The 24,855-nt window shown below is 59.5% G+C and overlaps 2 protein-coding genes across 4 annotated transcripts in view; one reads left to right on the top strand and one right to left on the bottom strand.

Annotated features, from left to right (window-relative positions):
- The first annotated feature begins 1,588 nt into the window (after positions 1–1,588).
- Positions 1,589–11,255, top strand: FSCN1 (fascin actin-bundling protein 1). Its single transcript, XM_045813360.2, has 5 exons — positions 1,589–2,557; positions 8,700–8,856; positions 8,952–9,073; positions 9,262–9,429; positions 9,870–11,255. Exons 1-5 carry the CDS (start codon positions 1,726–1,728, stop codon positions 10,070–10,072), a joined length of 1,482 nt encoding a protein of 493 aa, XP_045669316.1. The 5' UTR covers positions 1,589–1,725; the 3' UTR covers positions 10,073–11,255.
- Positions 11,256–21,616: 10,361 nt separating this feature from the next.
- RNF216 (ring finger protein 216) overlaps positions 21,617–24,855 on the bottom strand; it is a 144,738-nt gene continuing 141,499 nt past the window's right edge. For all 3 annotated transcript variants that reach the window (XM_045813391.2, XM_045813390.2, XM_087867099.1), the window contains exon 17: positions 21,617–24,642. In XM_045813391.2, coding sequence (XP_045669347.1) covers positions 24,323–24,642 — 320 coding nt within the window. In that variant the 3' untranslated portion in view covers positions 21,617–24,322. The remainder of the gene's footprint in view (positions 24,643–24,855) is intronic.

A 24,855-nucleotide genomic window follows, 5' to 3' on the forward strand; every position in this document is an offset into this window, starting at 1 on the left:
CCGCTGCCAGCCGCAAGCCAGGCACCACACAGCCTTCTGGAAAATGCCTACAGCTATTCATCCGCCTCTCCTCTGAGCCTTGGAAGTTGGCCAGAGGTTTGGGGTCTTTCTAATTAGATGCACGGCTTCCTGGGGACTGGAATGGCTCCTGAGGGTGGACAGGGACATGTCTGAGCTCCATGCCCCCAGGGACTCTCAGACCATCCTGAGATCGGGGATTTGTATCTCTTCTAAAAAATAGAAACTGAGGCCCAGAGAGGTTAAACAGCTTGCCTAAAGTCACACAGCCAGTGAGATCCTGGGTTTCAAGCCTAATAGATAACCTCAAAATGAGTAACTTTTGATGTTCTGGCTCTTGAGGGATGGGTTTTGTGGGAGGGGAGGCTATGGCCACTGCCTGCCTGGGGTTCCAGGCCCTGCCAGTAAACACAGTTGAGCCACAATGGTGAGAAGGGGACACCATCTTCCCCTGGAAGATAAAAAAATCCCTGGAGGGGTTTGCCTGGGGGAAGACAAGGCCCAGACCAACCAGTTGGGGAGCTAGTTCAGTGCTCTTTGCCTTTGGCCCCGAGACCTTGTGGGCAGCTTGTGGTCATGCTGGCATTCCAGGGGCTTGCTTGGCATGTGGGGAATGTCCCAGCAAAAGTCCTGGCCTTAGAAAAGGGAAGTGTTCCTAGAAGGGGGAGGATGGGGGTGGGGGTGAGCATCTGCAGGGAGTGTCCCCTTTGAGGGAGGACGGTAGAGAGTTGGGGTCCTGAAGGAGGAGGGCTTCTACCAGCTCAGCCACCTATGAAGTGGGAGCCTGGGGTATAAAGTGAAGGGCGCACTGGTCCTGGAGCCCCGCCCCCGCCCTTCAGACTGTGGGGCCAGGAGTGGTTCCCCTCTGAACAGCCCACCCCACAGCCCGGAAGACCAGAACCCTGAGGATTCTGCATCCCCAGAATGGGAACAGCAGTCACTTGTCTCTGCCACTACCTCGAAGGACTATTTTAGGCCAGCGGGGCTGGGTGCTTGGGCCACAGGGAGGGGTCTGGGTGGCCTTCAGGGAAGTGTCATGCAAGGCCTGAGTTGGGTGAGTTGGGGTCTGCAGGCCCCTCCCCCAGCTCCTGGCTTACCCCCCACCCCTCTTTGACTCACCTGCCCCTGCGCGGTGGATGAGTGCACCCTCCCTCCTTTAAAGCTCTGCTCTAAAGCCACCTCCTCCGCGCAGCCTCCGGACCGTCTCCACCCAGTACTGATGTGTTCTGTGGTCTTTGCGGTCTCTGTCACAACCTCAAACCCTTCCTCCCCGCTAGGCTTAGGATGGGGGGCCTCCGAAGGGTCCCGAGCTCTGGGAGGATCCTCAGGCAGCGGCGCTGCGGGGTGGGGGGCCTTGGCACTAGGGGGGAGCGGGCGACGGCGCGAGGTGGGGGCGCTGCAGAGGCCGGCGGTGCAGAACCGGGGACACGCTGAGAGCGGAACCGCCACCCGCGCCCCTCCGGTCCCCGCGCCGCGCGCTCCCTGCGCCCCCTCCCCCGTCGAGCCCCGGGGCGGGGCGGGGGCGGGGCCTCGCGGCGCTGACGTCACCCCGCCTAGAAAGGGGCTCGCGCGCCGCGGGCCTGCTTTGTGGAGCGCTGCGGAGGGTGCGCGCCGGGCCGTGGTCGCGAACAAAGGAGCAGGGCGCCGCCGCGGGGACCCGCCACCGACCTCCCGGGCCGCGCCGGGGCCCTCCCGCTCGCCGCCACCATGACCGCCAACGGCACTGCCGAGGCCGTGCAGATCCAGTTCGGCCTCATCAACTGCGGCAACAAGTACCTGACGGCCGAGGCGTTCGGGTTCAAGGTGAACGCGTCGGCCAGCAGCCTGAAGAAGAAGCAGATCTGGACGCTGGAGCAGCCGCCCGACGAGGCGGGCAGCGCGGCCGTGTGCCTTCGCAGCCACCTGGGCCGCTACCTGGCGGCGGACAAGGACGGCAACGTGACCTGCGAGCGCGAGGTGCCCGGCCCCGACTGCCGCTTTCTCATCGTGGCGCACGACGACGGCCGCTGGTCGCTGCAGTCCGAGGTGCACCGGCGCTACTTCGGCGGCACCGAGGACCGCCTGTCTTGCTTCGCACAGACCGTGTCGCCGGCTGAGAAGTGGAGCGTGCACATCGCCATGCACCCGCAGGTCAACATCTACAGCCTGACCCGCAAGCGCTATGCGCACCTGAGCGCGCGGCCGGCGGACGAGATCGCCGTGGACCGCGACGTGCCCTGGGGCGTCGACTCGCTCATCACGCTGGCCTTCCAGGACCAGCGCTACAGCGTGCAGACCGCCGACCACCGCTTCCTGCGCCACGACGGGCGCCTGGTGGCGCGCCCCGAGCCCGCCACCGGCTACACGCTCGAGTTCCGCTCCGGCAAGGTGGCCTTCCGCGACTGCGAGGGCCGCTACCTGGCGCCGTCGGGGCCCAGCGGCACGCTCAAGGCGGGCAAGGCCACCAAGGTGGGCAAGGACGAGCTCTTCGCCCTGGAGCAGAGCTGCGCCCAGGTCGTGCTGCAGGCGGCCAACGAGAGGAACGTGTCCACGCGCCAGGGTGAGTGGGGACGCCGCCCCCCCTCCTCTCCCGGTCCGTGCACAAAGCGCACCCCACCCCCGTACCTCCAGCCTCCCGCCCTTTCTCGCCCGCGGCGCTGCTACAATCCCTAGCGACGCCCGGTGCGCCCCCGCTAGGCGCGCCCGCCACCCAGCCTCGTCGCGGGACGTGCGCTTGGGCCGGGAGGAGGGGGCGAGGGGTGGGGCCTTGCCCGTCCTTGGGCACCGCTGCACACCCCCACCCCGCGTTGGGGTTGCGGCTCCCTGGACCCCCGCGTAGGCGCCGCCCTGTGTGCTACCCTCCGAACCCCCTGCCTGGGACTCTTCACGCGCGCCAATCCCGCGGATCGCCCGGCCCAGTCCCGAGTAGGGGGGAAACGCCCCTCCCCCCTTTCCTCGTGCCCCTCCCTAGTCAGCGGGCCTGTAGCTCACGGGCGTTGGGGAGGGTCGCTACGCGCGCGGGGCGCACCCCCACCCCCCATGGCCCTCCCAGCGCAGGCGGGATGGGGGAGCCTTTGATCTCCGCAGGGTGCGCTTCCACCTTCCAGCCCTCCGGGCCTTTCTGCACCTCCACTTGAGCCCCGAAGGGTCGGGCCTCTGCTGGGGGGTGCGTCCCATGTGTCTGCCCTTCCCCCCCAACCCCTCCTCCCGCGTCTGCCCCGCGCTCGAGGCCGCGGCCTTTGTGAGCAGGGGGGCGGGCTCCTCCAGAGGGCCCTCCCTCGCCCCCTTTGTCCTGCTCGGTCTCTGCAGATGGGAAAACCAGATGCGGAGGGGCGGGAGAGGGGATCGGTTTTCTGCGGGTCTCCCCTGTTGAGGACCCCCCGCGCCGTCCCCGGCCTAGTGCCCCAGTCCGGAGCTTTTCCTGGAGGCGGGCTCCCTCCTCGCGCCTGGGTCCCGGGACGGCGTGGCGCGGATGGCGCCCTGCCAGGCACCCCGCCCTGCGCCCGCCGCACGTCTCCGGTCTGGTGCGCTCTGCTCTGCGGGCGTCGGGAGGGCGGACTTAGCGTGAGCCAGGAGACCCTAGCCCCGCTCCCTCGGGAAGCCCCCACCCTCGGGTGAACCCAACCCCGAGTATGCCTCCTGGAACAATTGAGTGCAACTCGATTCGTCGTTTCCCGGGCCTCCCGCTGGCCTGGCCATTTCCTACCGGCCCGCGCGCCAGAAGTGAGCCCCCCTCTTTCCCTTCTTAGATTCTCCCCCTGGGCGGTTTCTCTTCCTTCTGGCGCGTTCGTGCCTCCTTTGGCAAGGAAGAGAGTTGATTCTTTGCAGCCGGAGGCCCCGCTGGAGGGACCTGTGGGGGTCTTGCTCTGTTGAGTGGGAAGTTGGGCCCTAGCGTCTGGAGATGGCTGGATGGGAGCCCAGTCAGTGTCGCCCTCCTGGTAGAGTGGACTTCCCTGCCTATATCCTGATGGCCACCCTCCTGACTCTGGCGGGGACTGTGGAGAGGGGCTTGCAGTGGGTGGAGGCCTGGTGGGGTAATGGCTGTTCTGTGCCTGAGTCTGCTGATTGATTTGGGCAGTACTATTTCAGTTATACAGATGAGCCTGTTTGGCCCAGAGAGGTGAAGCCATTTGCCCAAGGTCACACAGCAAGTAAGCAACATGCGAACTGGCTCTGTTTGACTACAGAATAGGCACTTTTCTGACCCCGCCCCATGCCTCCCAGCCTCCAGGGCACAGGATGTCTCTCCCCCCTCACACAGTGTAAGTGGGGCAGGACTCACCCCTTCAGCAAACATTGAGCCCCTTCCAGGTGAGAGATGTTCATTGGTGAACGTATGAGCATTTGTGCCTGGACCCTTCCCTGTTGTAACTGATGTTCCTCTTGGGACAGGATCAGTATCCCAGAGGTGTCAAGCAAAGGCCTGGGGTCCAGAAAGCACATCAGGATCTCAGATTAGACTGCGGGGTGGGGGAGACCTTCTGAAGAGGACAGTGGATCTGACCTGAAAGGTGAACACAAGGTAGCATGTATCGGGATGTGGAAGTGTTGCAGGCAAAAGGCACAGCTTGTGCAAAGGCTCTGAGGCGAGCAGGAGCAGAAAGCCCAGTATGGCTGAGAAGGAGCTTGTGAGGTTGGTAGGTGGGACTGGAACCGCCAGTGGGGCCACCATGGGCACCCACCCATGCAGGCATGCCGAGTGCCTGCCGGGCTGCATCCGGTGTCTTCCTTGGGGGAGATGAGGAAGAGCGGGTGGCCCTGGCCCCAGCCCTCGGGGTCAGGAAGAGCAGAGCGAGTCTGGGCAGATGCCCTCTCCTCTTTATTAGTGCTTGCTGGGAGTGTCACAGTGTGATTCAGGCTGATGGGGCAGGGGGAGCCCGAAATTGGGCCAGGAGAAGTGTTGGCTACTAGTTTAAAGGTACAAGGAGGGTTCTTTGGAGGAGGGGTCTTTGGGGGCTGAGATTGGGGCTCTTTGGGCCTCGCATCTTGGGGTCATCATCTTGTTCTCGTGTTAGCTGACAGCAAGGCTTCCTGCTGGGATGGGAGGAGACCAGAGGACCTGGAGCTGCTCCGGGGCTGGGGGCGTGTCTCAGAGGCCATTTTGCACAGGCCTGCGTGGCAAAGGAGGCCGTGTCTGTGCTTCTGACACATGTTGGGAAAAGCCAGCCAGGAAAGAGGAGGATCCTGCGCTTAGCTGGCAGGGGGGATGTGAATCATGCCCACAGGCTTGCACAGGCCTGGCCTGGTGGGGGTGGGGTGCTCCCTGCTGATGCTGCAACCTGCTCTCTGGCCTCAGTTTCCCCATCTGTAAAGGGCCGGCCCCGGGCTGCCCTGGACTAATTCTTTGAGCCAGGCTTCGTTTGTCGGAAGGGGGCCATCTCAGCCACCAGGCAGTGGGGTCCCGGTGCCTGAGGACTGATGGGACAGGCATTTGGAAGCCAGGTGACCACGTCACTGGTGAGGGCCTGGCTTGGGCAGGGATGAAGGGTGGCAGGGTGGCTGGGTGAGCAGCACTTCCCAGTGGGTGTGTGTGTGTGTGTGTGTCTCCCGGTGTTCCTTTGAAGTCTCACCTGCCCTGGACTCTAGCCACGCCGGGTTCACATTTCCCACTTGGTCTCTCAGCCTGCTTGCGTCTGGCCAGCTGTGCCCTGGGGCTCCATGCTCAGAAGTGCCTTGTCCCAGCCACTTAGAGGCACTCAGAGGCCAGGCTGGCTGGCCCGCAGAGAAAGGGCTGGTCAGGCTGGGCTTTTCAGGATGTGTAAGAGCTCTCCTGAAGAGGCAGGGCGTTTGAGGTAATTCAGGCCCTAGTTCTGTGCAAGGATGGAGAAGGGATCTGAGGTGGTCAGGTAGTGGAGAGAGGGGGTAGGGGAAGGGAGGCCACAGAAGCTTCCAGGCCCCTTCCCCTAAACTGAATGGGGTGGTGGGGAGTGCCTCTTTTGGACAGCCAGGAGACTTTGGGAACTGCTAAGTCGGAGGGGGATGGAGTGCCCTCTCAGAGCCACCATAGGGAATGGCTCAGAGGCTGGTGAAAGGAAAAGCCATGAGGCAGAGGAACGGGCAGAGTGGGGGAAGGGGGGAGGCAGGAGATGAGCTTCTTCCAGCCCCGCATCTGCCTCCCTGGGGCTCCTGTGGGCCTGTGACTCAGTGCTGCTGCTGCTGCTGTTGATGAAAAGAAAAATCCCAAAGAAAACCCTGTTCCCATAGTAACCCAGCTCTAATTAGAGACTCCAAGGCCAAGTGGGGCCTCTCCTGTCTGGGCAGGGGCTTGGAGCCAGGAGGGGCCCCGCTGGATGTTGGGGAGACACCCCCTATACTCCTTCCTGTTGGGGTCGGAAGACCTGGTGTCAGCTTGACACCAGGGCCCTGAATCCTTCCAACTTCCTGGCAGAATGGAGAGACCCTTTGATAGGGATACGGGCTGAGTGAGGGGAAGGCACTTGCCGAGGGTGCCTGGCCCCCACTTTGGGTGGCTCCCTAGCTGGCCCAGGCCTTTCCATCAGACCATGTCCAGGACTGGACACGAGCAGCCGATGGGGGCTGAGCAGCCGAGCAGATGGCCGCGGCTGTGTGGCCCGGGGCGGGGCCTCTGTCTCTTTTCTGTGGGAGGAGGAGGTCAGTATGGATTCCGAGGGGCACAGGGCTGCCCCTGGCTAAGTCTCCCTGGGAAGGAGCCTCCTGATTTCCGCTTTACCTCCGGCTAGAGATTGGACTTCTAATCCAGGTCCCTTCCCTGCCCCTTTTGCCCCTCTTTCTGAGGTCCCCTTGGTCCTATCTGCTGCTGGAGTGTGGCCGTAGGGGTCTTTCCTCTTGTCTCTTCCCTCCTTCCGGTCAGCCAGTGCACCGCACATTGGGTAGGTGATGCCACGGGGCTGGGGCAGGCTGGCTCAAGGGTGGGTTTCTGCAGCAGTGGGGGTGAGGCACATCCGCCAGCTTTGGGGGACTCCGGCCCCATGTTGCGCTCCCCAGACCCTTAGGATGGTCCCGTACTTGGTGGTTCAGCTACCTAGAGGGCCCGGTCCCTGTGGACCCTCATCGTCACCCCGTGCTTCACTGGGGCTATGATGGTGGGTCTGGCTCACTACCTGCCTCCCAGCAGATCCCTGACAGGGCTAAGGGGGCCCAGTGGGCCTGGAGGCTTGAGACCGAGGAGTTCCGAGAGGAGCTCTTCAGGGAGCTCTTCAGGGCCCTGGGTCGTCCAGTTCATAGAGAGAGCATGGCAGGAGGCCTGAGTCTGCCCACTTCCCCTCCGGAGGCTCACCAGCACTCATCAGTTTTTCTCTGGGTGACCTTGGGCAAGGACATACCACCTCTGCCTCAGTCTCCCTCTTCGTGAAGTGGAGGTGAAGGTCCCCACTCCTGGTGCTGATGGGGGTTAAGGCAGGCTCACACCCTTCGGGCGCTCTGCTTGGTGCTGGAGAACTATGGGTGGGTCCCGGGAGGGGAACCGGGGCTCCCCCATCCACCAGCCTCCATCTGCTCATCTGAAGGGCCACCTGCCACCCCCCACTGTGGTCCCATCTTCCTAAAGGTGTCCAGACCCAAACGGTGACACACTTTCGAGTCCTGGGTCTGGGCAGCCAGCAGAGTGGGCGGATGTCCCTGCTGTTGCGGTTCTTAGAACCCTGGCGCTTGGGCAATGTGACTTTGTTCTGTTGGAACCAGGTATCCTACTTCCAGTTTGTAGCTGGAAGAGGCCACGCAGATGGGGCGCCAGAGATCAGCCCTGGGCACAGTGCGTGGGAGCACGGAAGCCCCCTGTGGTCACATGGGATGATTTAAGGACAGGGAAACGTGTGTGGGCATGTTGCCTAGATCACGTGGGAATCGAGATCTGTGGCCTGCATGCACTTGGACGTAGAGAAAATGGGTGTGTCTGAACCGGTAAAACGGCAAGGAGGGTGTCACCTGCTGTTTGCAGTGTGTTCTGCAGTGTGATGGGCATGGGGGTCTGTGTGACCTACCCCCCCCACCCCAGAGAGAGACAGCACAGGTGGGGAGAGGGAGAGAGAATCTCAAGCAGGCTCCAAGCTCAGCGCAGAGACTCAGGGCTGGATCTCACGACCCTGAGATCATGATCCGAGCCGAAATCAAGAGTCAGGCACTTCACCGACTGAGCCACCCAGGCGCCCCTGTGTGACTCCATTTTTATCCATTTATGAGTTTTGTAAATTTTCTGAAACGAACGTGTGCTATTACATTTACTCTTAACTTCTACACACGTACAGGAGCAGAGCAGGAAGGATATAATCTTACCAGTTTCTCCCAGAGGCGATATTCTGCCATCTAGCTCCATCTGTCCCTATAGTCATTGTTTTTGATGGTATTTCAAGCAAATCCCTGACATCAGGGCATTCCATCTCGACATATTTGTCTGTATCTGAAAAATGAGGCCATTTTCTTACATAACTACAATATGATTAACAATAATTAATCCTTAATAGTTAATCCTGGGCCACATTAAGATTCTCCCGATTGTCTTCGTGCAGATGGTTGGTTTGGAAGGTATTCTGGCCTCTGAAAAAATGATGTGAGGGAGGAGGAAGCCGGCCTTGGTCCTTGCCTGGCCCTGCCTGGGGTCCCGGGTCCTGCCCCCTGACGTGGAGCCTGAGGCGTCTCGGCAGCCCTGCCGAGGTGGTGTGTGAGGGCAGGGCCGTGGTTCGGGGTGCGGGGGTCCCCGTGCCAGTCAGAAGCTCTCCCCGCAGGTATGGACCTGTCAGCCAATCAGGACGAGGAGACCGACCAGGAGACCTTCCAGCTGGAGATCGACCGCGACACCAAAAAGTGCGCCTTCCGCACCCACACGGGCAAGTACTGGACGCTGACGGCCACTGGGGGCGTGCAGTCCACTGCCTCCACCAAGTGAGTGCCCTGCCGCGCCCAGGCTGGCCCTTCCTGTGGGTCGGGGCCCGGGGACCCTGGGGCAGCCCCGCCTGACCCTGTCCCGCCACCCCCAGGAACGCCAGCTGCTATTTTGACATCGAGTGGCGTGATCGGCGGATCACACTGCGAGCGTCCAATGGCAAGTTCGTGACAGCCAAGAAGAACGGGCAGCTGGCTGCCTCGGTGGAGACAGCAGGTAGCCACCTGTGGGCGCACCCCACTCCCAAGTTCTCTGGAGGGTCTGCCTACCTCGTAACCACCCCCACCGCCGTCCCAGCGCTGACGTGCTGGGTGACCCCAGACTCCCTGCCCTCCCTAAGCTGCCCCCTGATCATCCCAGTCCCACCCTGTGAGACTCACCGCCCCTCCCCTTTCCTGGGACAGGGGACTCGGAGCTCTTCCTCATGAAGCTTATCAACCGCCCCATCATCGTGTTCCGCGGGGAGCATGGTTTCATCGGCTGCCGCAAGGTCACGGGCACACTGGATGCCAACCGCTCCAGCTATGACGTCTTCCAGCTGGAGTTCAGTGACGGTGCCTATAACATCAAAGGTTGGTTTGAGGGGGTGGCCCCAGGGGGGTGCAGGGGCCAGTGTGGCGGCACAGGGATTGAAGCCCTTGTTCTACTTCGGGGCTCAGCCTGGCTGTCCTGTGACTTGGCTATCCTGTTACCACCAGGCCCCTTCCCCTCTTCTCTGTGTAGGAGGGAGGACTCCCTGCCCCCGGCCCCCAAGCTAGAGAAGGGGGAGGAGAGCAGAGAGGGAGACAGGATTCTGGAAAGGGTGGGCAGGGAAGGTGTCCCGCACCTGAGTTATGGGACTTAAATTCCGGGTGGGGGGAAGAGGCGTGGACCCCTGTCCAGCAGGGGTGGGAGGCTTGGGTGGGCATCACACAGAACCCACCCCAACTCCAGAAGCTGTGATTGCGAGGTGGGGAGCTGGACCAGGGTGGGGCCTGATAGGTCTCGCCACCCCCCCCCCCCCCGCCCACAGACTCTACAGGCAAGTACTGGACAGTGGGCAGCGACTCGTCGGTCACCAGCAGCAGCGACACCCCCGTGGACTTCTTCTTCGAATTCTGTGACTACAACAAGGTGGCCATCAAGGTGGGCGGGCGCTACCTGAAAGGGGACCACGCGGGGGTCCTGAAGGCCTGCGCCGAGACCATCGAGCCAGCCACTCTCTGGGAGTACTAGCCTGCCGCCCAGCACCCCGTCCCCGCCCTGCCCAGACCCTTCTGCTAATAACTCTCTTCTCCAGGAGGGCTCCGGCATGGTGGCAAGCCCCTTGCCTTTCAGACTGGAAACCCAGAGAAAACGGTGCCCCCACCTTTTGCCCTGTGCCTGGTCCTTGGAGGGATCTCAGACCCCTCTGTCCTCTCTTCTCTGCCGTGGGCGAGGCTGGCACCCCTTTCTTCTGACCTCAGACGACTCTGAGCCTTATTTCCCCAAAGTGGCCGAGGAGAGTGGGGGTGCTGGGAGGCCTTCCCAAGCCCCTGGGCCTGGTGGGGTAACTGGAATCTCCTGCCCCTTCCCGACAGCCTCTGCCCCCCACTTCCCAGGAACTGGGTGCCTGCCCCCAGCCTATCGGCACCCCCCTGGCACACCATCCTGCGTCAGGGGAAGGCTGCAGGAGGGGGAGGGGGGACACCAGCGTGTATCGGCTGCTTGCCCCTCTGCACCAAGAGGGCCTGCCCACTGCACACCCCGCCCTGGGCTGGGGCCCTGCTGTCTCTCTTCTTTTCACCCTGGCCTGACTGGAAGCAGAAAATGACCAAATCAGTATTTTTTTTTTTTTTTTAATTTTCTTTTTTTAATGAAGCATTATTGCTGGAGGCACCCAGGCAAGCCTGGTGGTAGCCAGAGTGAGCTTCAAGGGGTCTTGTGGGGGAATCTTGAAACAGCATCTCTGGGCGTCGGTGCCCTCCTTGTCTGCTAGCTGTGTGTTTGGGGGGCACGGTGCTTCCCTGAGTCCAGAACCTGCCCTTACCTCCTTGGGAGCTCTCGCTGGCCCTCTCCCTCCTGCCTGCCCAGGCCTGTGTCCCCATCTGGTTGGTGCTGAGCCCCTCACCGCCTCAGCCAGAGCCCCCGGTGTGATCGGTGCTCCCTGTCCGACTGGACTCCTCGGGTCTCGGGGTGGGATGAAGCTGGGCATCACCCTCCACCGGGAGCCCCATGGGGAGCCCCCAGGCCCCTGGCTCCCAGCCCTGCCCCTGCCAACCCCCTTCCCCCCCGCCCCCCAGTTCATCTCTGCCATGCATCTCACTCTGGGTGTCTTGGTCTTTTATTTTTTGTAAGTGTCATTTGTATAACTAAACGCCCATGATAGTAGCTTCAGACTGGAAAAGCAAAATAAAATAATGCGAGTGTGCAGCCCTGAGCTGGCCTGTGTGTGTCTTGGGGATGAAGGTAGGTGGGGTTGGGGTGGGCCCAGGATCCCGTGGGTGCTCTGAGCAGCCTGGACATCTCTAGGAGTGGAGGAGGGCCCTGCAAGGGGTGGACTCTGACCCTAGAGACCTGTCTGGGGCCACCAGTGTCCCAAGCACATAGTGGGAGCTCCTGGGTAAGGAGGTGGCTGAATCTGGTTCCATAACTTCCCACCTCCGGTATTTGGAGGCCTGGAACAGGAATGCACTTGGGCTGAGCCCATGCACTGCACGCCTGTGTGCACAGGAGGTAGAGATCGAGGTGACAGGAACCCACAGATCCAGCTTCCTCCTCCTGCCCCCACAGATGCACCTTGACCAGAACTTGGAAGTATGGGGCCCTCTTCATACACTGCAAGAGGCCCCAAACACACCCCCGAACACGAGGCTCAGGTCCCCCAGGGGCTGGGGATTGTGTGGTCCAAGAGGCCCTCTTGAGGACCAGCACAGAGATGGGTGCAGATCCTGAAAGGAGTCCACCATCAGATGGGCTAAGCTTGGGGGCCAGGATGGGTGCCTACATCAAAGCAGGACCCCCAGGCTCAGCCCTGGGAGTTGGGGGGCACTTCTCCATCTGGCAGATATGAACCTGACGAAATTGCCAGCCCTGAGCCCACCCCGTGTTCTCGGCCCCTGGCAGACCTCCATGTGGCCAGCCCTGCAGGGACTGCAGGATCTCACTGAAGCCGGAACTTCCCAAGAGGGAAGAGACCGAGGTTCGGAGCAGCAAGGCACAGTCCCACGGGTGGAGCGGGGCGGCCCATGAGTGTCCGATAAGCACACGGTGACAGGATGGATGGGAACGTGTGGGGTTCTGGGGTGGGGCCCCGGGCATGGGGGATGCTGGAGCGGCCTTGCTCCCACCTTGCTGCCCGAGGGGTCAGCGGAAGCGCTGACTGGCTGCTGGTGACGAAACCGGGATGCCTGTGCTGTGATTGGTGGTCCCTGGAGGCGGGAGTCTCGAGATTGACAAGGGCAGATGGCGCCACAAAGGGCTGTTGGGGCCCCAGCGGGGTCCTGGCGACCAATCCCCCACCCGTTAAAGCCAGGCTGGAAGCCAGAAAAGTCTCAGCTACGTGAAAGGAACAGATGAATCCGGCGGAGCCAAGTTCTTCCAGACCATGGGGGAGCGGGGAGGCCCACTGAAAGGGACTGGGGGGGGGCAGTTGGAGATCCTGCAGGGTGAGGTGGTTCCCTCAGGAATGAACTGCCCTGGAATGACCCCAGGGTCCTCTAGCCGAATCCGAGCCTAGTCCGAGCCAGGCAAGCTAGGCAGATTCTGAATTCACCATTCGTTTGGCAAAAATGGGCACCAGCCAGTGGCTGCGTGTTCTGGGGGCTGTGGGTGACAGGCGCACGGTGTGCTTGGGGAGATGCTCACACCTAGGGAAAGAGGACAGTACAGGGCCGGGAGGGACAGTCTGGGCAGAGGGGACAGCATAAGCAAAGGCCCTGCAGGGGGAAGCCCGGCAGGAGACCCGGTGGAGCCTCCTCCATCCTAGCTGGAGACTGGGTTTGAGCGAGGGAGGCTGGTTGGTTCCACACCCACCTGGAGGCAACGGGCGTCTTCAGAGACGGGAGACTCTCTTGGGGGCACATGAGGAACGTCTTGGGGACCGTCAGCCTTGCTCCCCGTTTCCGGGGCTTTCCAGACCTTTGGGTCCATCTGTCAGAACTGGCTCTGGGGCCCGGACGTGGATTCCAGAGTGCAAGATGCCATTCTCACTCCTGCCAGAAGCAGCTTCCTCAGTTTCCCCATTCACAAGGGATTGGCTCATCACATGTTGCCCTGCATACGCACGGGTTTATGCACATGTGTGGGCGTGTGCAGGTGTGACCACAGAGTCCTGTGCACATAGACATATGTGCGTGCACAGACACAGACATGCTCATGGACACACAGACACGAGCACAGACAGACACACGCACCAGCTTCCGGGAATAATGAACTGAGTATCCCCAGAGGGCCCGGCCTCTGCGTCTCAGGGGTGCCCACTCCCCTCCACTGGCCCAGACCCCGACTGGCAGGTCTTCCTCGCCTCCCGCTGGGTCAGGACTCAGCAGGAACCCTGCAGTTGAGAAAGTGGGTGGGTCCTCTCCAAGCCCGCCATGGAGGAGGAGCAAGAGTCCAGCCTTCCATTGCTCAGATGGGGAAACTGAGACCTAGCAGATGCCCAGTGAGCCTGGGCAGGGGCAGTGGTGCTCTGAGTTACACATCACAGTTAATTGTGAGCCCCAAAGATCATGATTGAAGAAAAAATGAAATTTATAAGGAAGAAAAAAGAGAAGAGAGACAAGTGTTCTTCCCATGTGTCTGCCCTGTTGCCCTGTCAGGGCAGAAGGTGGCTGTGGGCCAAATGGCTTCAGGCAGGCTGCAAACAGGTAGCGGTGTAGCCAGAGGACACAGGCCATCCCAGGGCTGCACTCCAGTCCTGGACCATCCCATTCCTGTCTGCTAGGGTCCCTGCACGCATGGCCCTGTAGGACCCTTGTTGTGATGGGACCCCAAGCCCTGCAGGGGGGCCGTGGAGCTGTCCCTCTGTTGGGGGAGGCCTCTGAGCTTCCCAAGTGTGTCTCCTTGGGACACCCCTGCCAGGTAGGTCCCCTCCCCAGCTCAGGCTCCTCCCCGTTTATTTCTGGGGCTCAGTGGAGGACACCCCAGAGCTGGTTGGTCCCACTTCCTCCAGGGTCAGAGCAGCATCTTCCGGAATTGGAAGGGATGGTAAGTGACCTCCAATGACCTCACACTGAAGCATAATGTAGGTGAGGCTGCAGAGGGATCTGGACTCTCTGCGGACCCTCTGTCCTCAGTTTCCCCCATTTGAGCAATGGGCAGTTGGTTACCGGGCAAGACTGTCCAGCTGGAGAAGGAGCTCTAAGACCCCTGGGACAGAGAAAGAAGGGAGCAGATGCGGTTTCCTCAGGCAGCAGGAGGCCTGGAGAAGCCCCCCTCCCCAAGAGATGCCTGGGAGGGGAGAGGTGGGGTGGGTCGGGTGGAGCATTTGGCCTGAGGCCCAAGCCCCTTCGTGGGGCCCCTGGGCTTAACCAGGAGGACACTGATCCTCCAGGAGGTGTGAATAATGGAGACAAAACCTGCACAGACATGCAGGTGGGAGCTGCACTCCCCTCCCCCTCCCCGGGACCCATGCCTGACCCCCAGGACAGGAGAAGGAGACCCATCTTCCAGGCACCTCCAGCTGGTGCCAGGCGCTGGTAGGTGCTCTGAGAGGGTTACTACTTTATCATTGTTGTTAGTTTAAGAATTAAGGTAATAAAAGCATGGAGTCTGGTGTCAGAGGATGCCCCAGCCCCAGTATCCCCTCCCACCCAGGGGACACTGTTGGCAGTGGCTGACTCGTCCAGAAAATCTTGTTTTTATGTACAAGTATTCATCTATAGCCCTTGGCTATGTGCCAGGTACTCACCCCTTAACTCACTCTGTCCCCGTGATGCGCCGAATTGTGTCCCCCTGAGATTCATGTGCTGAGGCCGGAACCTCACGACGACGTGACTGTGTGCAGAGACAGGGTAGTTCAGGAGCTGATTAAGATTTAAAAAGGTCGCTGAGGTGAGCCCCACTCCAGTCTGCCCGTGTCCTGGTAAGAAGAGGAGATTAGGGGGCGAATGTGCGCAGAGAGAAGGCAGGAGGCCGCAGAGAGGCCTGGGCAGACCCCGGCCCTTCTGACACCCGTGTCTGGGACTGCCCGCCTGCGGGGCCGGGGGAAAGTGTGCTAGGTTGTGGCACCCGAGCCCACAGCTACTACTACCGCCCTCATCTCAGTCCTGCAGGGGAGTGCGTCCGGCTACTTGCTTATTGCTGCAGAAATTGAGGCTCAGGGAGGTTAAGTAAGTTGCTCCCGGCTCGGGGTGCAGCTGGGATTTATATATAGAAACGTAACCTGTCTGCGCAAGCACGCACTCATCCACATGTGACTGGTTCCCCCAGAAACAGACACGCACATTCAAGGCCAAGTGGCTTATTTGGGAGGTGACCCCAGGGAACAGGGAGGGGGGAACATGAGCGGGTGGGGTACTTATCTTTCTGTGACCAGTGTCAGCGAGGTTCACCCGAGTCGTGGTGTGGGTCAGGATTCTCTTCCTTGTTACGGCTGACTCGTGTCTCGCGGGATGGACGGATGGACCGATGGACACTGGCTTTTTTCCAGCTTTTGGCTCTTGTGAATGCTGCCGCTGCGGACACAGGGGTGCAGATTTCTCTTGGAGTCCTTGCTTTCTGTTCTTTGCGGATTATACCCTAGAGTGGCCTTGCTGCTTCATAGGGTCATTCCAATTTTTTTTCGAGCGATCTCCATACACTGTTTTGCACAGTGGCTGCACCACTTTACATGCTTAGCGACAGTGAGTGGGGGTTGTAGTTTGCTTTTTTGCCCACTCGGGATCGTGTGTTCCCACGGCCCCCTCCCTTCAGTTGTCACCTGACACGTGTGCGTTTTCCTTACCTGCATAGGCAGACCTCGCTCTGGCTTCTCAAGGTCTGTCCTGCCCTGTCCCATCCTATCCATCTCGTGCCCCAGTCACGGACACTCCCGTTTGTTCTCCCTCGTCCTGAGCGGCGCATGCTGCTGAATGGAACGACGGTGGGCAGGAGACACTTTACGAGGCTCTCGTGGAAATTTCTGGAAGGGCAATTCTTGAGTCACTTGACATTTTGATAGATGGGGCCAGATCTCCACCCCAAAGACCCTCCCCACCCTGCCCAGCTGTGGATGAGTGTGTCTTCACGTTCTCCCCCTCCTGGATGGACTCATTCTGGAAGCTTCTTGCCAGGCCGAGGTGAAAGTGAGGGTCCTGCATAGGTCCGTAGTGCAAGGCTCACCTCCCATGGGTTAGTCCGTGCTAACAGGGAGCACCTAAGCTGGGAGGGGGCTCTCCACCTCGTCCTGCCCACCTGGCTTTCTTCTACCCTGGAGAACCATGGCAGATTTGGGGGGATGTAAATAAAAGCCGCCACATCTCCCAGGGCCCCAGATAAAGTCTCCCCCAAGAGCTGGTCCCTGCAGCTGCAGGTGGGCCTGTAGGGGCTCCACAGTGGCCCATGCTGTGATCGGCTGCTCCCCACCAAGCCCCAGGGCCTCCCCACAAGGCCCCCCATCTACAAACCCTGAGCAGCCTGTCCGGACCACTTCCTCCTCCGCGCCTCTGCCCTGTGGATCCTCAGTCTCCCCGACTTCTCAGGTCTGTCTTCTCCACTCAGGGAGGCCGCCAGTCTCTGCCAGGCTTCTGCCATTCCGGCTATGCAGCCCAAACCTTCCCTTTTACAGATGGGGAAACTGAGGCTCCAGTTAGGTGACTTGCCCACCACGGCACAGGTGGAAAAAGCACTCGCTCACATTTCTGATTCCAAACACAATTAAGCTGACATTTGTGTGGCTTCCGTAGCTCACTCAGTGACCTGCAGACCTCCTTCTGAGGTGGGTATTTTTGGTCTCATTTCATAGATTTATTCTTCCAACAACTATTTCCTGAGTACCCCAGGCCCTGACTGGGTGCCAGAGACGCAGAGCTGAGCAGAATGGTGCTCCTGGTCCTTCAGGGAGGCAGGCCCAGAGTAGACTGTTCCACGGTAGGGAACGGGCCTGAGATGTCTCGGGAGGAGAGGCACAGAGGACTGGCCAGTGGCCCATAGCCGGGGAAGGGCAGAGATGGGCAGGAACCGTGTGCCCGCACGTCCTTCAGTACCCCCAGCCTTCAGGATGTTCCAGCCTTCCTTTATGGCCTTGTTCCCCATCAGAGGCAAGAGAAAGGAGATGTCTGTGGGGGAGGCGTCAGAGTCGCCTGAGGTCCGAGGCTGAGGTGAGGGCAGCCATGTGGACGGGGAAGCCATGCGGGCCTTTCACTCAATGCCCCAGGCCCAGGCCTCCCCAGAGCCCCAGTGAGCGGGTGGCTCCCGAAGCCCATCGGGGCCTGGGGCCACCACACACAGTGGCTACGGCCAAGCTGGATCTGTTCCTTGAGGTGGGTCCCCAGGTCCCTGGGACAGGGGGCCGCCCCCGGGGCCTCCAGCAGGTCATGGAGGTGTGTGCCGCCTGCGGAGCACCCTTCCTTGGAGCTACGGGCACGTGTTCACCTGATGGACACCGTGACCCTTATAACTCACGTGCTTCTCCACGTGAGCTGCCGGGAAGGCGGAAGCCACCTTGAAAAGACTGGGCCAGGCTGCCCGGTGGGGGCGGGCTTCAGAGCCCCACTTCCTGCACTGTGTTTGTTTTAATACTGTAGCTTTGCTTCTGTTCCAGTTTGGTTTTTTTGCTTGTTTTCTATTATGGGTATTTTTTGGTAAGTGGCCTCAATCTTGATAGAAATGAGGAGAGATTGAGATACAGAGAGGGAGAACCAGACTTGGGACAGAGAAATGAGAGACTGAGAGCCCCCTAAGAAGGCTGCAGCCCTGATCTCCTTGCGGTGACGTCCTGGGCACAGGTGCATAGCCCCCCTCTCTCAGGCCATGAACGCTGCTTGCCCAGGGCTTGGTCTGGGGCAAGGTGGGAGTGGTGGTTTGTGGTCCTGTCTCTGCTTGGGAGGTGAGGGCTTCCCCCATTGGGGTAGCCCATGGCTGGGTTTGGCCAGGAGGATCCACGTGGATAGCTACTGTGCCCACTTAGGACTGGCTTCTTGGAGGTCGATGTCCTGCTGGAGGGAAGCTCCGGCCACGAGTGAGAGGCTGGGGCAGAGCAGCCCTCGGGGAGGCCATCTGGGGGCTGCAGTCTCAGCCGAACCGCAGCTGAGAGCAGAGCTGCCTAGTTGAACCCAACAAACTGCAGCGCTGTCAGAATCTACTCCTCTGGGCTGTCCAGGCTGCCACTGTGGGCTGTGCTCCCCCCACACCCAACGCCTGCCTTTTAAAGATTTTATTTGAGAGAGGGAGAAGGAAGGAGGGGGGAGAGAGCACAAGGGAGATTGGGGAGCAGAGGGACAAGGAGAAGCAGGCTCCCCACTGAGCAGGGAGCCCAACTCGGGGCTTGATCCTGGGATCATGACCTGAGCTGAAGGCTCTGGAGGAGGAGAAGGTGGTGGGGCTTTGAGGGGAGGGAAGGAGGGACAGCACGGACACAGGGTGCTCCTCCCGGGGACCAGAGGAACTGGAGGGCTTGTGACAAGGTTTGGAGGAAGGTCCGAGAATGCTGCAGGTGGGCACTTTAACCCAGTGCCGGGTCCTCCCACGGGGGAACCAGCTGTCCTCCCAGCTGGCAGACATGAACCCCACGGTTTCCCCCTGCTGCCCCCACTGCCCCTCTGCCTGTCCTGTAATCAGGGTGGCCCTCAGGGCCTCGGCCTGGCCTGCTGTGCCATCCCCAGGCTTTCAGGACTGGGTCTGCAGTTGGACGACTCGTTGACAAACGCACCATCTGGACCAAAGACATGGCCTCCGCACTCCGCCCCAGAGTGCCTTGGTCCCCTGTTCCACCCACTGCCATGATGGGGCCTGAGCCTCCTCTCTGCAAGTCCCTGCTGGCGCCAGCTCCCCTGGGACTCTCCAGAACCCTCCCAGATATGCTCCTGCCCGTTGGGCTCCCACCTGGAGGCCAGGCAGCGGCCTCCTCCCAAACTTCCCCTCCCAGAACTCTGCCAGTGTTGAGCTGTTGAAGATGCAGATTCCCAGGAACCACCAGCATCACCAGCCCTGCAGCCTGCATGTGGTCAAGCCCCAGGCAAGGAGGACAAAGAGCTAGGTTGGGGCCCCAATCTCAGCTCTGGGCACCATGCTGCCTTCCCAGCGCCTGGGTCACGCCCACCGCATCCCATCCCAGCTGCCTCTTGTTTCCCAGTTGAGTGGCGGGTCCAGCCCAGGCAGCTCCCGCTGGGTGCACACATGCAGCTGCGTGGGGCACGTGCGCCGGTGATTCCTGCGTGGGGCTCGGTGCAGCCCCAGATGCACTGCGGACAGAGCAGGTGGGTGGGGGGCACTGGACCTGCAGAGTGGTGAGAGGCAGCCGTCCGGGGATGTGCCTGGGTCTGGAACCCAGGCCCGCCTCTGGGAGTCGATGCCAAAGGGCAGCTGGAAGGGGACCCAACAACAACTCTCATCATGAGAGCCTTTAAACTCTTTTCCAGCTTTCTCGAATTCTCTCAGCCTGACGAAAAGGTGCTGTGATTATCCCCACTTTGCTTCAAGCAGCTGGCTTCAGGGACCTCCCCGGGGCCCCTCAGCTCCTCACCTGCAGAACCCGCAGGACGGCCTCAGGCCCAGTGCCCCACCCCCACTTAGGGAAGAGGCAGGTCCTGGGGATCCTGGTGACTCTGGTGACAGCCTGTGCTGGCTTTTGCTCCTCTAGTGAGGGTCTTAACTGGCATCGTCTAAGGCAAAGCCAAGCCGAGGAGGCAGTGATCAGTTCTGGACTGTCTTTGCCAAGATGTGCTGATGAAGGTGGAGGAAGCAAGGAGAGGAGCTGCTTCCGACTTAATCCTGAGAGAGAAGACCCACAGATGGGGCTCTGGGTGGGGCCACGTCCCCCCATGGGTCATGAGAACAAAGAACAGCAGGCTGGACAGGGGCAGCTGTGCACCAGCCTGCAGAAACGTGATCACAAGAAGCCCAAAGAGAAAGCTTACAAGCCTGCGGCAAGAGGTTCTAGAAGGAGCTAATTAAAAATCATATTTTGGAAACACTTGCTCATACCTTGCTAATGCTCACGATAGGATGCAAACCTGCACATCTGGTTTACTGTTTTTGTGAGACATTATATATATCACAGAGCAGAACAACCTGGAAGGAAATGCATCAAAAAAAAAAAAAATATCAGTAGAGACGCCTGGGTGGCTCAGTGGGTTAAGCATGTGACTCTTGATTTCGGCTCAGGTCATGATCTCAGGGTTGTGAGATGGAGCCCCGAGTCAAGTTCCACAATCAACAGGGAGTCTGCTTAAGATTCTCTCTCTGCCCCCCCCCTCTCCCATGTGCTCTCTAATAAATCAATCTTAAAAAAATATTATCGGTAGTTACCTTTGGATAACAGCACTTTTGTCTTGATCCTTTTCTGTGTTTTCAAATTTTTCTACTTTAAACATTTATAATTGGCCAATGTGTATATGTGTATATCACTTCAAGGATGGAGACATTAAGTTTGGACAATTACAAATGCACCTCACCTTAACAGCAGTTCCCTCTAAAGGAAGATGTGTCCATTCAAGTCTCCCCATGAGGTCAGATTCCAGGAGAGGGGGTCTTAGGACAGCTGAGGGCCCGTGGCGACAAAGATGTGCCAACGAAGGGTGAGAACACAGCCCAGGACGGGGGCTGGGGGCGTTGACACCGCTTTGTCAAGGCATCTGGCAAAAGCCACAGAAATACGCACCCCCACCCCTTTTACGCACAACTCTGCTCCCGGAAAACACATCCTTTGAAATATCCAAGAGGGTGCTCACTGAGGTGTGGAGGGGTGGCAGGAAGTGCAAAGCACCGGAATTTTTCCATGAGGATGGCACAAAAAGAACTAATCAGACCGGAGGGCGCTCCACGGTTGCAAAGGGAGAAAAACAAGTCCCGTTTTGAAAGGTGTGGAATCTTTTTTTTTTTTTTTAAAGTAGGCTCCACGCCCAACGTGGGGCTTGAACTTACGACCCTGGGAATTCAGGTAACTTTTGTCTTGGATTTATTTCAGTATACTTTTTTCAGAAATGAAAAAAAAAAAAAAGCATCACTCAATAAAATTGCAAACAGCAGGACAGGATAGCCAACGTTTTATCAAAACGTTGAGCACAGTCTGAGCCCAGTGGTGCTGTGGTCTGCTGGCCTGGCTCGCGGCAGGGCTGCTGGGGCAGGCAGGTGGCTCCTGAGGACTCTGCTGGGGAGGGCTGTGCCTGAGGGCAGTGGTCCCCGTCAGCAGCAGGGACTCAATGCTGGGCTTCCCTGCCCAGACGCTCCGTTCTCAGGAACTTGGTCTTGGAGGGAGGACACGAGCTTCTTCCCATCTCACCCAACCTCTGTAGGCTGCTCTCCAGGCCAGTCAGTGGCTTGCTGCCCAGGCCTGAAAGAGGGGCTGAGCACTTTCTGGAAGCGGATTCTGTGCCAAAAAACAACACCCCCCCCCTTTGTGCCCATGTGGGCCTCAGTAGCCACCCAAGCAGGGTCAGCATGAAACATCACCTGATCTTCCTTCTGGGGAGGGGAGACGGGGTCTCACTTCTCTCTGCAGCTCTCTGGTGGGAGCCGACGTCCACTCCCCGGGAGCGGTGGCATCGTAGGCCCAATCACTCCCTGGGAATCTGTCGCCTGTGTACGTAGCCCCTGTAACTTCGTGGGGGTGGCGGGGCCTGCCTGGTGGTGCCGTGCGGACAGACGAAACCGGAGGGGGCATAGTGCACAAACATTTATTTACAAAAAGTCCAAGGTACATATGATACAGGCTTTTTACACACAGTAGTTTAAACAGAATTATTTTGATGTATTTTTACTACCAGAAGGTACAGAAAAAAAAATTTAATAAACTAATAATTTTTGCTATTTTTATACAAAGTGACAGGTCATGCACACTTTTTTTTTTAAGTTTTAAAATCTTTTGCTAAGTGCAAATACTAGATTCCTCTCTCCAGTTTAAGGCAAGTAGAACGGGACTGTCGCTGGGCAGTCTCTGGCTTGGGGGAGCAAACACTGTCGCCCAGAGAGGGGAAGGTGCCAGGCTGCCTCTGGGATTCCTGTCTCGTCCCTGCCACTGGCTGGTCTCTGTCTGTGGGTCTCTTGTCATCACACCTTGCAGCCACTTGCTGGTTTGTCAGAGGATTAAGGCCTCCTCTCCCTTGAACACTCACTAGTGCAGACTGCTTCTCAAGAAGCCTGGGGTCCTCTGGGACACAGGCACCTAAAGGATCACTTCACAGACAAGTGGGACCTCATGCTAGTATCAGAACTCGAGGCAATGACCTTCGCCCAAACAGCAACTGTGCTGCTGTGGGCCTGGGAGCTGCTGCACGGTCTGGCTCAAGGAGGAACGTCAGAAACCAGGGGCCCTCGGTTCCCTAGCAGCTGCGTGTGGCTATAAACAGCTAGAATTCATCTCAAAGAACAAGTCCTCAGTTTGGCCTTGGGGGGAGCCCATTATTCTGGTCTCTTCCTTTCTGTTCCAGGGGATCTTCACATGCCACCCACCTGGGGCCTGTCCTTTCAGCTGTCCAAAGTGCCCCACAGAGCCCTGTGCCTTGGCTACAGGGCAGAGGTGGACTGGTTTGTTCCCTCCTTGGATGCACTGGCTCAGGGGGCCCAGGAGGTTCTGGTGGGTCCATGGGGTGGGATGTTCGCTGGAAGCTCAACTGCTCTGAGACCTCCCCCCACCTTGGGGATGCACGGGGACCACGTTGTAAAGATACTTAGAACTGTCACTGTGCCCTGCAGTGCACCCCCAAGCAGGGCTCTCCCAAGGCACTGCCATGCGGGCTCCCAGCAGTGCAGGCCCCTCCTTGTGTGTCCCGCCCCACGCCCAGAGCATTCTGCAAAGCCCTCCCTTGGAGGAAAAGCAGGAGGAAGAACAGTCAACTTAGCAGATTTCTCCCCATTTTAATCCTTGAAATACATGAGAAACTGATGGCAGTGGGTGGCTGTGCACAAGAATGCATGGTCCTGGGGCACGGCCCTCCCCCAGAGATGGGGGATCGGTCATTAGGCTCACCCTTCCGAGGTCTGTGCACATGCGCTGGGAACTTCTGGGAACCCCACAGCCATCAGAGATACAGCAGCAGTGACAGAGGCCAACACTGGGCAGCCAGGCAGGGTCACTCCCCGCGGAGGCCTCTGCTCTGCACAGCGGTGGCTAGCGATGGGGCAGAGCCTCGGGTGAGCGGGGGCTGCACAGGAAAAGGTGAGCGGGAAAGGGCAGGGACCCCCATGCCGACCCAGAGCTAAACTCACCTGGCCTTGGGCAGGGGCAGCTCCATGGGCGGGTGCCGGGTGTAGTCTGGGTCCTCTGTCCCCCTGTGGAAACCCACTGCCACCACCAAACCTCAGGGGAGAAGCTGCTCATTACCTGACTACTGGGCTGCCTGGGAGAACCACCAAGCCTGTCACAGCCGCCTCAAAAGGACCTTTTGTTTGGCAAGACTCAGGACCATCCAGCCCTCATTGGCTGCCTGGCGTGGGGTAACAGATTTGACTTTCCAGAGACTGAACGAGAGAAACTCTAGTAGGCCACAGAAAACCCAGTAAGTTCAAAGTGAGTAAATAGCAAATATTTCTTTAAACTACAAAACAGAACTGATAGCATGAGATGGCTCTCTGTGGTCTCATCTGAGTGGGCCAAGGACAAGAGAGACCTGAATAGTCATGGTGGCGGCGGCCTGGGGTTCTGGATTTGGGGGATATAGTCTGCAGCCTCCCCACCCTGAGTGGTGCTCCTAGGCCTGGACATGGCTCTGCCACCGCCTCACTGGGACCAACTGGCTTGGAGCAGCAGGGTGCACTCACTCGGGGTGGGCTGCAGTATCGGGGTGGAGGTGGGGGCAGAACCCAGCCTTCATGACATGGTTCAGATGGCTCAGCTCTCTCCAAACTCCAAACTCCCTCCAACTGGGACTTCCGCTTTATCACGAATCAGACTGTACTGCGGTAAGGAAGGCCTACGTGGTTAACTGAGAGACTTGTGAGGTCTGCCAGGGGGAGGGGAAGGGACGGACACAAACACTTCCCTCATCTCCGTCTGCAGGGACAGGACAGAGCAGAGACGGGCTACCTTGTGGTGAGGGTCCCTGCACTGCCGCTTGGACAGTGGAACTCTCCAGGGAGGCCCTACTGCCCCCTTATCTCTGGTCCAGCAAGTGCCAGACCAATCCTTTCACAGGCACCTAAGGGCACTGGCCCCCCAACCGCTCTTCGAGGGACAGTAGCCCTTCCCAGGAAGGAGCAGGAAAAAAAGCCAGCCTATCCTTTTAAGAGCCAAGTGCATGATCCCTACTTAGAAGGCATGGCCTTGGGGGCAAGGCGGGTATCTACGGAACCCCCCCCCCCCCCCCCCGCCCTGCACAGGCTGGGCTGCTCAGCAGCGGGGCTCTGGGGAGGAGGCAGGACACAGAGCTGTCAGAAGCGATGCCGTGGCTGCGGGCCAAAGTGCATAGGCAGGTTGTGCTCCAGCGGCACGTGGACGGGAGCAAAGTCGTAGTTGACGCGCACATTGGGCAGAGGGGGCACATAGGGTGCTGGGACGGGGCCCATGTTGAGAGGGAAGTTGTTGAACATGGGCCGGACGGGAGGCAGGGGGAAGGGCGGGTGCACGAAGGCATAGGGGGGGATCTGTGGCTGGTGCAGATTCTGCGGGACGGGCCTTGGCAGAGCTTCGATCCTCTGGACTTTCTCTGGAGGCTTCTCCAAAGGGGGCCCGATGCGTTTGAAGGTGTTTTCTGAACAGGAGATGGGATTTAGTAGAGAAAACAAAACCCACTGTGCTTGCATGTGGGCTGGGACTTGGGCTGCATATCCTGACCTCAGTCCCACCTGCCCCAAGCTGAGAGCCTAGAACATGGGGCCAAGCCACGAATGTCTCACGTTCAGCATCATTCTTACCTATGGACATAGGAGGGGTGGCCAGGCCACAGTGAGGCCGATTACCGTGT

The sequence above is a fragment of the Ursus americanus genome, chromosome 2 (assembly GCF_024610735.1).
Source record: "Ursus americanus isolate L20-20 chromosome 2, mUrsAme1.1.p, whole genome shotgun sequence".
In the NCBI taxonomy this organism is placed as follows: Eukaryota; Metazoa; Chordata; class Mammalia; order Carnivora; family Ursidae; genus Ursus; species Ursus americanus.